At 44.1% G+C, this 14,735-nt stretch overlaps 1 protein-coding gene across 3 annotated transcripts in view; it reads left to right on the forward strand.

The window, feature by feature from the left end:
* The window catches only part of sgsm2 (small G protein signaling modulator 2), a 127,737-nt gene that overhangs the window by 50,615 nt on the left and 62,387 nt on the right, over positions 1-14,735 (forward strand). For all 3 annotated transcript variants that reach the window (XM_034165274.1, XM_034165276.1, XM_034165275.1), the window contains 3 exons: positions 1,233-1,404; positions 8,193-8,257; positions 8,345-8,490. In XM_034165274.1, coding sequence (XP_034021165.1) covers positions 1,233-1,404; positions 8,193-8,257; positions 8,345-8,490 — 383 coding nt within the window. The remainder of the gene's footprint in view (positions 1-1,232; positions 1,405-8,192; positions 8,258-8,344; positions 8,491-14,735) is intronic.

Genomic DNA, 14,735 nt, shown 5'->3' on the forward strand with positions numbered 1-14,735 from the left:
GTTGTCATCCAGGATTCAAGGCGGTTCTGTAGTGTGGAGGACTTTGTGTGCCGCCTTTGTCAGATTGACTGTAATGCCTCAAAACCAGTTTTCAGACGTTTTATCTCGAAGGCTTTTGAAGAACCATCAGGAATCTTCCTGTTGTTTGTTGTCATGACGACCGTCTTTATCGCCTGCCTCGGACGCGTCGTAAACGGTATGATTTCTGGTTTCCAGGGAACCTGAAGGCAGCATTCTTTCAGCACTGTTGGGTTTCATTCATGTGGCTCAGAACTGCACTGATACCTGCTTAGTATTTTTTATTTTTACTCGATTGATTGACTTCATTTCTGTCTCTGTGCTCCATGGTTCTGCATGACACACGTCTCCACGTTCTGATTTTAATCCTCTCCTCTGACTGTTGATTTTTCTTCTTCTTGCCGTTTTTTGTGGTGATGCTGTTCACTGTAATTCTTCACTAACTCCTCCCCCCTCCCCTGTCCTCCTCTCGACCCCGCCTCCTCTTCACTCCTCCTCATTATGACTATTTGGTCCTGTGAGGTTCTGCAGTAGGACACATGGAGTCCTCCTCTGTGCGGCTTTGATTACTGGGGCCTAAAAACCAAAGCCAGAATCGGCCTTAAAGTCAGGCGGGCCGAGTCCACGTCTCGGTCTCGCTCCAGCACGTTCTCGTGTTTGTTTGATGGTTAATAATCAAAGTGCAGCTTCATATTAATGACGGGTCACCAGCTCCAACCTGAAGAATTAAGGTGAAGAGCATTTTGACTGCTGGAGCTTTGGCGTGTTCCCTCCCTGTGTCGTGCTCTTTGTGCCGGTGTCAGTTTGTGTGGGTGTTCTTGTTCTGGCTTTATGCATCCTGCATGGCCTGAGTGGCAGCCTGGTCCCTGCCTTCTTCTCCTCTTCTCTCATGTCCTCCTCCTCTCTTCTGTTTGAGCTCCTCGTGTCTCCGCTCTCCCTCTGGAGGATGTCAACCAACATGACTTTCCAGAATCCTCTCTGCCTGTTGCTCCCACAGTACAGCTTCCTAAAATAAATTTTTGCACCTTTCCTCCTCTTTTGGTTTTCTGTTTCCGTCTGTAGAGCCATCCATTTTCCTTCATGTGTCCACCTCTTGGTGCTGAAGATGGAGACGGTGTTTCTGGTTGAGCTGAACGACCTTTGTCATAATATGGACGGTGTGATGGTACTGCGTCCGTTTTGTCTCTGAGCTTTTGCTGTCCTCTCTGCTCTAGACCACGGGGAGATGATGGAGATGCAGCGTTTCACTGGAGGCAGCCCGTCACCATGGCAACAGGCTGAAGTAGCTGCTCACGTGTCTGTGTGCTCGTCATGCTCTGTCGGCGCCGTTTCCTTCGACTGTCCGGGCGCCTGCACGTGCATCCAGAACACAGCCGACATCCACACGTATGAAACACCTTCAGCTGCTCACACGTGCTCATTGCTCTTGGATTTTCACTTGGGCCGAAAAATAACTGGACAGTCACACAGACGGTCCTAGTGGACCCTTTTTTTATTTATTTATTTTAGATTTTATTTTTAATCAATAATAATAATAATACATTTTATTTGTAATGCACTTTACATTCATGGAATCTCAAAGTGCTAATCAATATATGTAGCGTGCCTAAGACTGATGTGTTTGTTGTTGGATAAAAAATGACCCTAAAGAAACAAAAATGCTGATGTGACAGATCCTCTGACGGGGTGCCCAACCTTTTTTGAACCCAGACCTACTTTTAAACTTGACAGTGTATTAAGATCTGCTGAGCCATGTGGAACACCACAGCGTAGCCACAATTTATTCTGCACCAATATAATAACACAAAGATAAAGTTTTAACAGTCATAATGCATCATTGAAGTAAATGTACACGGCGGAAAACAATAAGCACAAGTATGCCTCAGAAGCTGGTCTCTGATAGTCTGGACAGTAGGAGCTGAGTGCAGCTGTAATCAGGCACTCAGACTCTCTGTCTGCATTAGAGTCCACATTTGGGCGTTCGTGTCAGGTGTTGCTCTGATTTGAGCTCAGTGTCAGTTTTCAGTGTGAAGATCCAGGTTGAAGAGTGACGCCACTTTGGACGATATACAGTCCACATCTGTATTTTCCCCAAATGGAAAACAGAGAAAACTGACAACAGGCTCTTTGGAGGCAAAGTCAGTGAAGTGCCTGTCAAAACCCCTCCCTCCCCCAAAGACCCCCAGTCAGCAACATCACTACAGCTGAGCTGAGGAATGTGCTGCAGAGGATCAACCCCCGAAAGGCCCCGGGCCCTAACGGACTACCAGGGAGGGTCCTTAAAGACTGTGCACACCAGCTGTACGAGGTCTGTTAGAAAAGTATCCGACCTTTTTATTTTTTTCAAAAACTATATGGATTTGAATCACGTGTGATTGCATCAGCCAAGCTTGAACCTTTGTGCGCACGCGTGAGTTTTTTCACGCCTGTCGGTTGCATCATTCGCCTGTGAGTAGGCTTTGAGTGAGCACTGGTCCACCCCCCTCGTCGGATTTTCATTGTGAGGAAAATGTCTGAACGGCTGGAGCAGCGCTGCATCAAATTTTCCCAGAAACTGTGAGAGATAGCCAGGTGGACACCATTCGGAAAATTCAGATGGCTTTCAGGGACGATTTTATGGGGATTACACAGATTAAGGAGTGTTACAGCCGGTTTAAAGACAGGGCACGCCGCGCTCTGAGCGGCGATCTACAACTGAAATGACCAGATCTTTTCCAAACTGAATGCTGTGTTGATCCGGGACGTTGTCTGACTACCAGAGAAATGGCAGAAAAGGTGGACATCAGCACTTTCCCGGCACATTCCACTGTTAAAGGAGATTTTGTCATGAAAACGGGAGCGGAGGAATTAGCCACGGAGCTGCTAATGGCGCGGAATGAAAGCATCACCATGTTGGTCTCACAGGACATGTTGGGACATGCTCAGCTCTTCGACAATTTCTCGGATACTCACTCGACTCAAAGGCCACCCAAAGCCGTCTGAATCTTCCGAATGGTGGAAGAGCTGAGCATGTCCCGTGAGACTTCCAACACGAAGGTGCTTTTTGTTCTGCGCCATTACGCGGCTCCGTCCTGATGCGCGAATTCCGCCGCACGTCTTTCATTACAAAATCTCCTGTAACAGTGTAATGTGCCGAAAAAGTGCTATGTCCACCTCTCTTGCCATTTCTCTGGTAGTCAGACGACGTCCCGGATCAACACAGCCTACACTTTGGAAATGATCTGTTTGTTTCAGCCTGTCGAATGGCCGCTCGAAGCGCGGCGCGCCCTCAGCCGTTGTGGGCCGTCTTTAATCCGGTTGTAATGATCCTTAATCTGTGTGATGCCCATAAGATCTTCACCGAAAGCCATCTAAAGTTTCCGAATGGCTTCCACCTGGCTGTCTCTCACAGTTTCTGAAAAACTTTTGATGCAGCAAAGCGGCAGTCGATCAGCCATTTTCCTGACCATGAAAATCCGCCAAGGGGGCTGGACCACTCCTCACTCAAAGCCTGCTCACAGGCGAATGACGCAACTGACAGGCGTGAAAAAACTCACGCATGCGCACGAAGGTTCAAGCTTGGCTGATGTAATCACACGTGATTCAAATCCATAAGGTTATTGCAAAAAATAAAAAGGTCTGATACTTTTCTAATAGACCTCGTATTCAACACCTCTCTGTCCCAAGCCAGAGTTCCACCGTGCCTCAAGACATCAAGGATCATCCCTGTGCCAAAGACCTCTGCACCATCCTGCCTCAACGACTACAGGCCAGTTGCACTCACCCCCATCACCACAAAGTGCTTTGAGAGGCTGGTGATGAGGCGCCTGAAGCAGACCATCGATGTGACTGTAGATGAGCACCAGTACACGTACAGGCAAAACCGGTCTACAGCTGATGCCATCTCCACCATGGTGCATCAGGCCCTCTCCCACACAGAGAACAAGGACTCCCATGAAGGCTGCTGTTCCTGGACTTCACTTCTGCATTCAACACCATCATCCCGCAGAAACTGGTGTCCAAGCTGGCTGAACTAGGAGCCCCCTCAGCACTGTGCAACTGGATCCTGGACTTCCTGACTGGGAGGCCACAGAGTGTCAGGATCAACACCACCTCATCCTCCACCATCATCCTGAACACTGGCTCACCCCAGGGTTGTGTGCTCAGTCCACTGCTGTACACATTGATGACCTTCGACTGCAGGGCCCAGCACAAGAATAATCTTGTTAAGTTTGCAGACGATACAGCAGTGATCGGGCTCATTAGCGTACAGGCGAGAAGTGGAGAACGGAGACAACAACCTCATCCTCAACACCCAGAAGACCAAGGAGATAGTTGTTGACTTCCGCAGGTCAGCCCCCACCACCCCCCTCCCCCCTCTACATCAACGGAGCAGCGGTGGAGATCGTCTCCTCCATCAGGTATCTCGGAGTCCACCTCCCCAACACTCTCACCTGGCACACCGACACCACGGCTGTCATCAAGAAAGCCCACCAACGTCTCTATTTTTTGAGGAAATTGTGAAGGGCCGGACTGAACACCGAGGTCCTCAGGGCCTTCTACACCTGTGCAGTGGAGAGTGTCCTGTCCTGCTGCCTCTGTGTGGTATGGTGGCTGCACGGTGGCGGAGAAGAAAGCGCTGCAGCGGGTGGTGAAGTCTGCACAGAGGACCATCGGATGCAGCTTACCACCCATTGGGGACATCTACATCTCCAGATGTAGAGACAAAGCCGCCTGCATCCTCTGAGACTCCACCCACCCTGCGCACACTCTGTTCACACCCCTTCCCTCTGGAAGGAGACTGTGCAGCATCCGGGCAAAAACATCCAGACTGAAAAACAGTTTCTACCCGAATGCTGTCAGACTGTTCATTTAATTTAATTTATTATACAGGAAAAGGTTAAAAGCACAATTGCACATTACCCCAGGCCTGACTCAGTTAAAAACTGTTTTACAGCAGGTTCCTGTTTTACACATAAACCTACACACAAACAATCATTTCATTCAATCATGTGGACAATAGACCTAACATGTACAGCACACATTCATAAAATGATCAGACAAGTGGGAAAGGTAGATCAGTGGTTACACGAATAACTTCAATAAATCCTCTCTGTAAGTTTTTTTTAAATAGTATCTCTGAGCTGATAGTTCTAGTGCCCAGAGGGATATCATTCCACACCTTAGTATAGATGGAGAAGAATAATCTTTGTCCATAGGTGTTTTTATAAGAAGGGACATGGAGCTGTTCCGCCGATGTTGATCTGGTGCTCCTTTGTTGAACAAAGATTTTCAAAAGATATATGGATTTGATTCATATGTTTTTACGTCAGCCAAGCTTGAACCTTCGTGCGCATGCGTGAGTTTTTCCACGCCTGTCGGTTGCGTCATTCACCTGTGGGCAAGCTTTGAATGAGCACTGGTCCACCCCTCTTGTCGTTGTTTCATTGCGAGGAAATGACGGAATGATTTGGGCTTTTTTTTCCATCAGAATTTTTTCAGAAACTGTTAGAGACAGGCAGCTGGAAACCATTCGAAAAATTTATCTGGCTTTCGGTGAAAATTTTACGGGCTTCACAGAGAATAAGGAGTGTTACTACAGCTTTAAGGACGCCCCACAATGGCGCGCGCCGCGCTCCGAGCCACCATCGAGAAGCAGAAATCACTAGATCATTTCTAAACGGATGGCTGTGTGGAGCCAGGACCGTCGTGTGCAATTTCTCTGGTTATCACAAGAGCTGGACATCAGCCATTTTCTGGCAGATTTCACTTTTAACAAGATATTTTGTCATGGAAAGACGCGCGGAGGCTTCGCGCGTCACAACCGATTCGCTGATGAAGTGAGACAAAGGAACACCTCCATTTCGGAGTGTTAAAGGACAAGTTGGGACATGTCTATCTCGGCTTTCAGTGGCTTACCAGTCGAGTGAGTATAAGAGAAATTGTGGAGAGCTGGGCATGTCCGATACGAGGTCTGTGAGAAAAGTATCGGACCTTTTTATTTTTTCAAAAACTATATGGATTTGCATCAGCCAAGCTTGAACCTTCGTGCGCATGCGTGAGTTTTTTCACGCCTGTCGGTTGCGTCATTCACCTGTGAGCAGCGGTCCACCCCTCTCGTCGGATTTTTATTGCAAATAAATGTCTGAACGATTCGGAGCTTTGCTGCATCAATTTTTTCCAGAAACTGAGAGACCTCCAGGTGGACACCATTCGGGAAATTAATATGGCTTTCAGGGACCATTTTATGGGGATTGCACAGATTAAGGAGTGCTCCAGCCGGTTTAAAGACCGCCCACAGCGTCTGAGAGCGCGGCATGCTCTGAGCTCCGATCGACAGGCTGACACCCCGCTGAAACAGCCAGATCATTTCCAACGTGAAGGCTTTGTTGATCCGGGACCTCGTCTGACTTCCACAAAAAAAAGGCAGAAGACGTGGACATCAGCACTTTTTCGGCACATTCCACTGTTACAGGAGTTTTTTTCCATGAAAAAAGAAGCGGACGGATGCGCCACCATGCCGCTCATGGCGCGGGACAAAACCACCTCCGTGTTGGTCTCACAGGACGGCTTTCAGATGGATTTCAGACGGCTGCCGTGGCTTTTTAGTCGTGTGATTATCCGAGAAATTGAGCATGAGCTGGACATGCCAGAACATGTCCTGTGAGGCTTCATCACGGCGTTGCTTTGCGCCATGCGGCTCCGCCGCAACGCGCGGAATTCCTCCGCACGTCTGTCTCAATGTGCCAAAAAAGTGCTGATGTCCACGTCTTACGCAATTTCTGTGCTAGTCAGACGACGTCCCAGATCAACACAGTGTCCAGTTTAGAAATGAACGGCACAGAGGAGCGGAGGAATTCCGCGCGTCGCGGTGGAGCCACATGGCGCAAAGCAATGCCGTGATGAAGCCTCACAGGACATGTTCTGGCATGTCCAGCTCATGCACAATTTCTCGGATAGTCACACGACTAAAAAGCCACGACAGCCGTCTGAAATCCATCTCAAAGCCGTCCTGTGAGACCAACACGGAGGTGGTTTTGTCCCGCGCCATGAGCGGCACGGTGGCGCATCCGTCCGCTTTTCTTTCCATGAAAAAAACTCCTGTAACAGTGGAATGTGCCGAAAAAGTGCTGATGTCCACGTCTTCTGCCTTTTTTGTGAAAGTCAGACGACGTCCCGGATCAACAAAGCCTTCACGTTGGAAATGATCTGGTTGTTTCAGCGGGGTTTGAGCCTGTCGATTGGCGCTCGGAGCATGCTGCGCTCTCAGCCGCTGTGGGCGGTCTTTAAACCAGCTGGATCACTCCTAAATCTGTGTAATCCCCATAAAATGGTCACTGAAAGCCATCTAAATTTTCTGAATGGTGTCAACCTGGAGGTCTCTCACAGTTTCTGGAAAAATTTCATGCAGCAAAGCTCCAAATCGTTCATTTATTCGCAATAAAAATCCGACGAGAGGGGTGGACCACTGCTCACACAAAGCCTGCTCAGAGGCGAATGACACAACCGACAGGCGTGAAAAAACTCACGCATGCGCACGAAGGTTCAAGCTTGGCTGATGCAATCACACGTGATTCAAATCCATATGGTTTTTGAAAAAAATAATAAGGTCTGATACTTTTCTGACAGACCTCGTATATTCTATGTCCACAGGGGTGAGCATATTGCACACTGCAAAAGTTTAGATTGCAAACGTTTATACGATAGGTTAGGTTAAAAAAAAAATTTGTCCCAGTTAACTGCACTGAGACCTGGAGAAACTGCATTTCGTTCTGCCTGTAAGGGTCGAGTGACAATAAAAGTGAGTGAGTCTGAAAAGCTGTGCGTATTCAGCATGATTTGAACGTTCCACAAATTTCCCTCTGCTGAGCCGCCTAATGTCTGTGTGCAGCAGACGTGTGTCTCCTCCGGCTGTGAACAGAATAAATGTGTCCTCAGTCTCCTGGACCGAACAGAACACTGCAACCTTGTTCACCAGATAATCACTCTTCATATTTATGGATTGTGAGTCATTGTGCTGCTCGCCGACTTTTCAGTTCCTTTACGTTTCGAGCGAGCAGAGGGGATTTAGCCGGGTTAGCATTAGAAGTTAAAGTTAAAATTTAAAAAAGAAATTGACACTGAGTTTTGCATTTTCATTGTGTGAAGTTTGTCCCTGAGTTTTGGTCACAGGTGGGTTTTTGGTTTTTGTCCAGTGTGCCTCTGAAGCTTCTCTGTCAAAACATGAAGAGGCAGATTGTCTCCAGAGCATTCTATGGATGTAAGTCTTTATGACATCACAACACTCAGATGTTCACAAAGACTCCAGCTTCAGATCGACCAACACAGTCCTGTCTCACCTGTCCAGGGTTGGCGTACTGTCGACACTTGTCCACGGTGCGGACTCACCTGTCTGCTCTGGTCAACCACAACATCGTCCCTCCAGATCGACCGTGTGAGGCGTCCGGAGGTCTCAGCAAAGACGTGTGGAGCAAGTACCAGAAGGACTGCAAGGTGGGGGCCTGAAAAACTCCCATGTTCCATTTAGACATTTTTTGTTGATGGTTGAACCCTGTTCCTAACCCTGACCCTAAAGAGACTCTCCACAGGCATTTATTTCTTTTTCTTCCGGTGCTGTCGACTTAAACTGTTTTAAAAAACACGCCCCCTGTTGGTGGAGATAATAAATGAGTAAGTGTTAATTTAAAAGCCAGACTTTAATTGACTCGTGAGGTAATGAAGTCCGTGTTCTGGCGGAGAACTCGTCTTTTCTGTGCATTTCGTCACTCTAATGAGAATTTAATGAGTTTCAGTGCGCTGAAATCTAATTATGATTTGATGGCGGTTATTTAAAGACTCGCTGTAACTCATTTACAGTCTTCATATCTCCTGCACTTCCTTCCTTACTATTTCTCCTCTTCACTCGTAGTGAAAACACTCTGGTTTTTGTTTCTTTGTTTTTTACAAACACCTGCTTCAAGGCTGTTCAGGAAAAGAACATATGAAACGAGTGGAAACATGTTTCCACCACTCTGCATTTAATCATTAGTGATCGATCTCTGCTCCCCTCCACAGCATGTCTTTTTCCTGGTTCTCTCCCTCAGCCCCAACCAGTCTCAGCAGAAGACTGCCCCTCCCTGAGCCTGGTTCTGCTGGAGGTTTCTTCCTGTTAAAAGGGAGTTTTTCCTAACCACTGTAGCCAAGTGCTTGCTCACAGGGGGTCGTTTTGACCGTTGGGGTTTTTCTGTAATTATTGTATGGCTTTGACTTATAATATAAAGCGCCTTGGGGCAACTGTTTGTTGTGATTTGGCGCTATATAAATAAAATTGATTTGATTTGATGTTTAAAGTCACATGAATGAAACATAAAGTAGAGGCAAGTAGACAAAAAACATTTAAATATATATTTTAGTCAATTAAATTAAATTCATGTATCTAAAACCTCCCAAATAACAGAGATTATTATGATCACAGCCAGTGACTTTGTCTATAATCTGTTGAATAATTACTCTTTTCCAAGAGCAGTTATTGGTAAAATACTGAGAAACATGTTCAGTATCCTTCTAAATGATAAATATTTCATCCAGGTACAGTTGATAATCAGTAAATGTTCTCATTAAGTTGCAGAACTGTTTCCTTATTTTAATGAAGTTACAGTCTTTATATAATGTGTTGTTTGACTAGTTTGGTGCTAGCTTAGCATTAGTGTCATTGTGCTGACATCACAGCTAACGTTAGCCTGAGCTAAGTGCCTCCACTGTGATTGACAGCATTTATGTGCTTTAAAAATGACTTTCTTCTGGTGTTGGAGAGTGTGTGTGAGAGGAGAACCTTAAAACAGAGATTGAAAGTGGATTTAATCGCTCACACGTCTTAAACTCTTGAGCGCCTCGTAGCACTATGGTAATGTTAGCATGGAAACGTGCTAGCATCACATAATGGGATGCTAACATGCTAACGTTAGCATGAGCTGCACATTTCCACTGTGAGCGACGAGATTCATGATGTGCTGAAAAACATACTTCAGAGTTTTGCTCTTAAAAGTCTCGCTTCAGATCTTCAGGTCATTTTATTCACTGCCTGAAGCTGCGCGGTTTTTGATGCACAGAAGTTGCCTGAGAGAATTATGGTGCAGATGGAACATTTTCTGTGGGAAAACAGTTAAAGGTTTGAGTTTTTACACTAACAGCTGCCCCCTGTTTAGAGCAGACTTTATCTGAAGCTTGTCTGTCATCAGTTGCAAATGTCACTAAATGAAATCATATAAATTCAATATCATATAAATATTTAGGACTGCAGCTATCAATTCTTTTAGTAATCGAGTATTCTATTGATTATTCTATTTTCCTTCCCACTGTTGCTCTGGCGGTTGTGATTTGGCACTATATAAATGAAAATAAATGGAAATTGAAAATTATTCAGGCGGTTATTCAAGTAATCAGATAAAAAATACTTTTGTGTTTTTAAACAACATCAATAGTCCTGGACTCTCCCTGAGCAATGGCACAATATCGTTGCACCAATGTCTTGACATTTTGCTGAAATGGTGATGGAATGTGGCTTTGTTTTGTTTTTTCCCCAACTTGTAAAATTTAACCATTTTTTTAAAGGTTTTTTTTTTTATATGTATATGTCACGGACGGGCAGCACGGTGGCTTAGTGGTTAGCACTGTTGCCTCACAGCTAGAAGGTCATGAGTTCAATTTCCGCCTGTGTCCTTTCTGTGTGGGGTTTGCATGTTCTCCTTGTGTTTGTGTGGGCTTCCTCCCGGTGTTCCGGTTTCCTCCCACATCCAAAGACATGCAGGTCAGGTGGATTGAAATCTTTAAATTGTCTGTGGGTGTGTATGTGTTTGTGGCCCTGTGACAGACTGGCGTCCTGTCCTGGTAAACCCCGCCTCACACTCTGTGACTGCTGGGATAGGCTCCAACCCCCCGCAACCCTTAATTGGACTGCGCAGTTGAAGGTGTGTGTGTGTGTGTGTGTGTGTGTCGCGGACATGAACAAGCGAAGCTCTACAACATCTCACCATGTCATTTAGGTCCTTCAGACTTTTTTGAGTAAATGCTTCAGGGGAGCATTGGTGTGGTTAAAACCTTTCAGGTTCTGGGGGGTTCCACCAACCCTCCCCGACCCCCACCTTTTTAAGCATTTTCCTTATTTTGCCTTTCAGCTTCTGGAGGGGCTCTGCCCCTATACCCCCATCTTTTTAAGCATTTCAGCTGACCCCCCTAATTACAGCCCTCTTAACCCCCTGCCACTTACTTTAAGCACTTTTTTATGTAGATATAAATTAATATTCAAAGTTTTCAGCTAGTTGACAGTAGGGCTGTACAATATGGCCAAATTATCGTATCTCAGTATTGTCATATAAATTGTCATGTAAATGTCACTTATATACATTCTGTCCATATTCTTGAGCCTCTTAGGTGGGTAGGGAGAGTTCCCATGGGATAAAAAAGATTTTCAACTGACCATCCCTGGTTCTCAAGACCAGGCACCTAAGTGGCTCTACTCTCTCTCTCTCTCTCTCTCTCTCTCTCTCTCTCTCTCTCTCTCTCTCTCTCTCTCTCTCTCTCTCTCTCTCTCTCTCTCTCTCTCTCTCTCTCTCTCTCTCTTTCTCTTTTTAAAGATATTTATGTGTACCTTAGTAAACACTAGTAGAGTGCCACCTTAGATTTGGAATGTATAATAGAAGATATACCTTACTGAATTGTCATATCAATATGATAAACTATATGGCTATGATTTGACACAAAGTGCAACAACAGGGAAAATTAAACCTTCTTAAACAAAACAATAATAATGTCACACTCATTTTGCACTAAGGTTAGGATACTGTGCCCTCCAAAAATATTGGAACACTTGGAATTTCACACATTTTAATTTGTTTATGCCATTTTAAATACTAGAAATACAAAAAATAAAGAATAAAAATTTGTAAAATTATCTTCCTCAAACTGAAAGCAAATCTCTAAAACTTGTTAAAACCTGTAAATAATAATCAGTTTTATTGCCAGTTTTTTTTTTTTTTTAGACAAGACAGGGGATGGAAACATGAACATTTCCAAGTCACTGAATATGTCTTGGACTTTATTTACATCAATTATGAAGAAATACAAAAGTTTCTTTCACCAAAACATCAAATCTAGTTTTTCATCTCAAATGTACTTTCTGTCAAATTGTCGCTGAACTTTCAGGTCTTCTTTTGAAGAAAATCCTCCTCTACACCACTTCATCAGGAAGATGGATTTTAGATTTTTAATTCATTTATATCAAGTTGTAGAGATTTGCTTTATTTTAAGAAAGATCATTTTAGAAAAAAATGAAACAAATTAAAATGTGTGAAATACCAAGTGTTCCAATACTTTTGAGGGCAACTGAGAAACACTGAGGAGCAGCATCGAACATCTCATATACTGTATAGTGCAGCAGATAAGAGAATATTTAGAGTAGAATCCTGCAAATGGTGATACAAGCATCAAATTCAGCACAAATAATCCATAGACATGAACTCTTTAAAAAAAAAAAACAAAAAAAACTGATTGGCCCCTTGAATTTTCAATAGGCAGCCAGTAGTACAGAAGCTTGAATCTTTGACTGGACTGGGTTGCTTGACGCGAGGACGTTTTGCTTCAAATCGCCGAAGCTTCCTCAGCTAAAATTCTTGCTCTGGTGGTCTGACTTCTGTCTTGACTCTTGTAGAGAAGAATAATCAAGAAGTCACAAAAGCTGGAGTTTTTAACCTAACCAGACCCCTTCTACCGAGAGGCAGACTGCTATAGGCTAGTGACTAAACAATAGCTCTAATTAGCACCTATTGTGCTTTAGTTAGCACCCTCCTAATGATGGAACAGACCCTCCCCTGATGGCTCCCTTGACGACTCTGCTGATGACGTGAATGACTCATTACCATGAACAAAAGACTGAAACTGCTTTGAAAATAGGCAGCCAGGTAGGGGTCAATTGAAGAATTACACAGGGGTCAAAAATTAAAAGATGTTCCAGTCATATAGAAAACTACACCACATTATTTGCTCACTCAATAATTTACATCACTTTTTTACCAAAATTAGAGCAACGCTTTTCCTTTTGACCCCTGTACAAACTGAAATTGACCTTTGTCACCATTCTTGCCGTTTTTACCCCAAAACTCCATAACATTCAGTCATAGATAGGGATGGGTATCGAGAACTGGTTCCTTTCGTGTATCGTTAAGAAATGATCCACAAGAAAATCCACTGACATCAATAAGCTTTGTGCTTAACGATTCCCTTATCGGTCCTTCAGAGTGGCCGTTGTTTTGGGGGGTGTTTGTTAGGAAAATGATCATTTCTCTACATTGATTACGGACCCTGCAGCGGGTCCGTAATCAACTTTGCTTTGAACCTTGAACCAATTGAAGCAGTGGTTCGCAGATTGAAGCAGTGCTTCGATCTATTGCTTCGTTTATTCTTTTTCTTTAGCTTAATTTTCCCCCGCTAAAACCCTAAAGATCATACGTCTGTGAGTATTATTTACCTGTTCTGTCTTAAACCGACCTGTTATGGTCTTCTGAAACAGTTGATAGATGTATTTTATAATAAAAACGGGAGCAGTGCTAATGCATTAGCATGTCTATGGCATTTTCAGTGTTAAAAGTTAGCATTTAGCAATTGCAGCCGTCATCACGTTCGGGTGTTCTCTAATGTCATATACCAACACAGAGCAGAGTAGCTACCTAAACTCTGTAAGGGAGTTAGAGTATCTCGTCAATAGTTTTACATCCTCTTTGAAGACAACTTTGGATGCTGTAGCTCCTCTGAAAAAGAGAGCTTTAAATCAGAAGTGTCTGACTCCGTGGTATAACTCACAAACTCGTAGCTTAAAGCAGATAACCCGTAAGTTGGAGAGGAAATGGAGTCTCACTAATTTAGAAGATCTTCACTTAGCCTGGAAAAAGAGTTTGTTGCTCTATAAAAAAGCCCTCCGTAAAGCTAGGACATCTTTCTACTCATCACTAATTGAAGAAAATAAGAATAACCTCAGGTTTTTTTTTCAGCACTGTAGCTAGGCTGACAAAGAGTCAGAGCTCTATTGAGCTGAGTATTCCATTAACTTTAACTAGTAATGACTTCATGACTTTCTTTGCTAACAAAATTTTGACTATTAGAGAAAAAATTACTCATAACCATCCCAAAGATGTATCGTTATCTTTGGCTGCTTTCAGTGATGCCGGTATTTGGTTAGACTCTTTCTCTCCGATTGTTCTGTCTGAGTTATTTTCATTAGTTACTTCATCCAAACCATCAACATGTTTATTAGACCCCATTCCTGGCAGGCTGCTCAAGGAAGTCCTACCATTATTTAATGCTTCAATCTTAAATATGATCAATCTATCTTTGTTAGTTGGTTATGTACCACAGGCCTTTAAGGTGGCAGTAATTAAACCATTACTTAAAAAGCCATCACTTGACCCAGCTATCTTAGCTAATTATAGGCCAATCTCCAACCTTCCTTTTCTCTCAAAGATTCTTGAAAGGGTAGTTGTAAAACAGCTAACTGATCATCTGCAGAGGAATGGTCTATTTGAAGAGTTTCAGTCAGGTTTTAGAATTCATCATAGTACAGAAACAGCATTAGTGAAGGTTACAAATGATCTTCTTATGGCTTCGGACAGTGGACTTATCTCTGTGCTTGTTCTGTTGGACCTCAGTGCTGCTTTTGATACTGTTGACCATAAAATTTTATTACAGAGATTAGAGCATGTCATAGGTAT

This window comes from Thalassophryne amazonica, unplaced genomic scaffold, assembly GCF_902500255.1.
Source record: "Thalassophryne amazonica unplaced genomic scaffold, fThaAma1.1, whole genome shotgun sequence".
Taxonomy (NCBI): Eukaryota; Metazoa; Chordata; class Actinopteri; order Batrachoidiformes; family Batrachoididae; genus Thalassophryne; species Thalassophryne amazonica.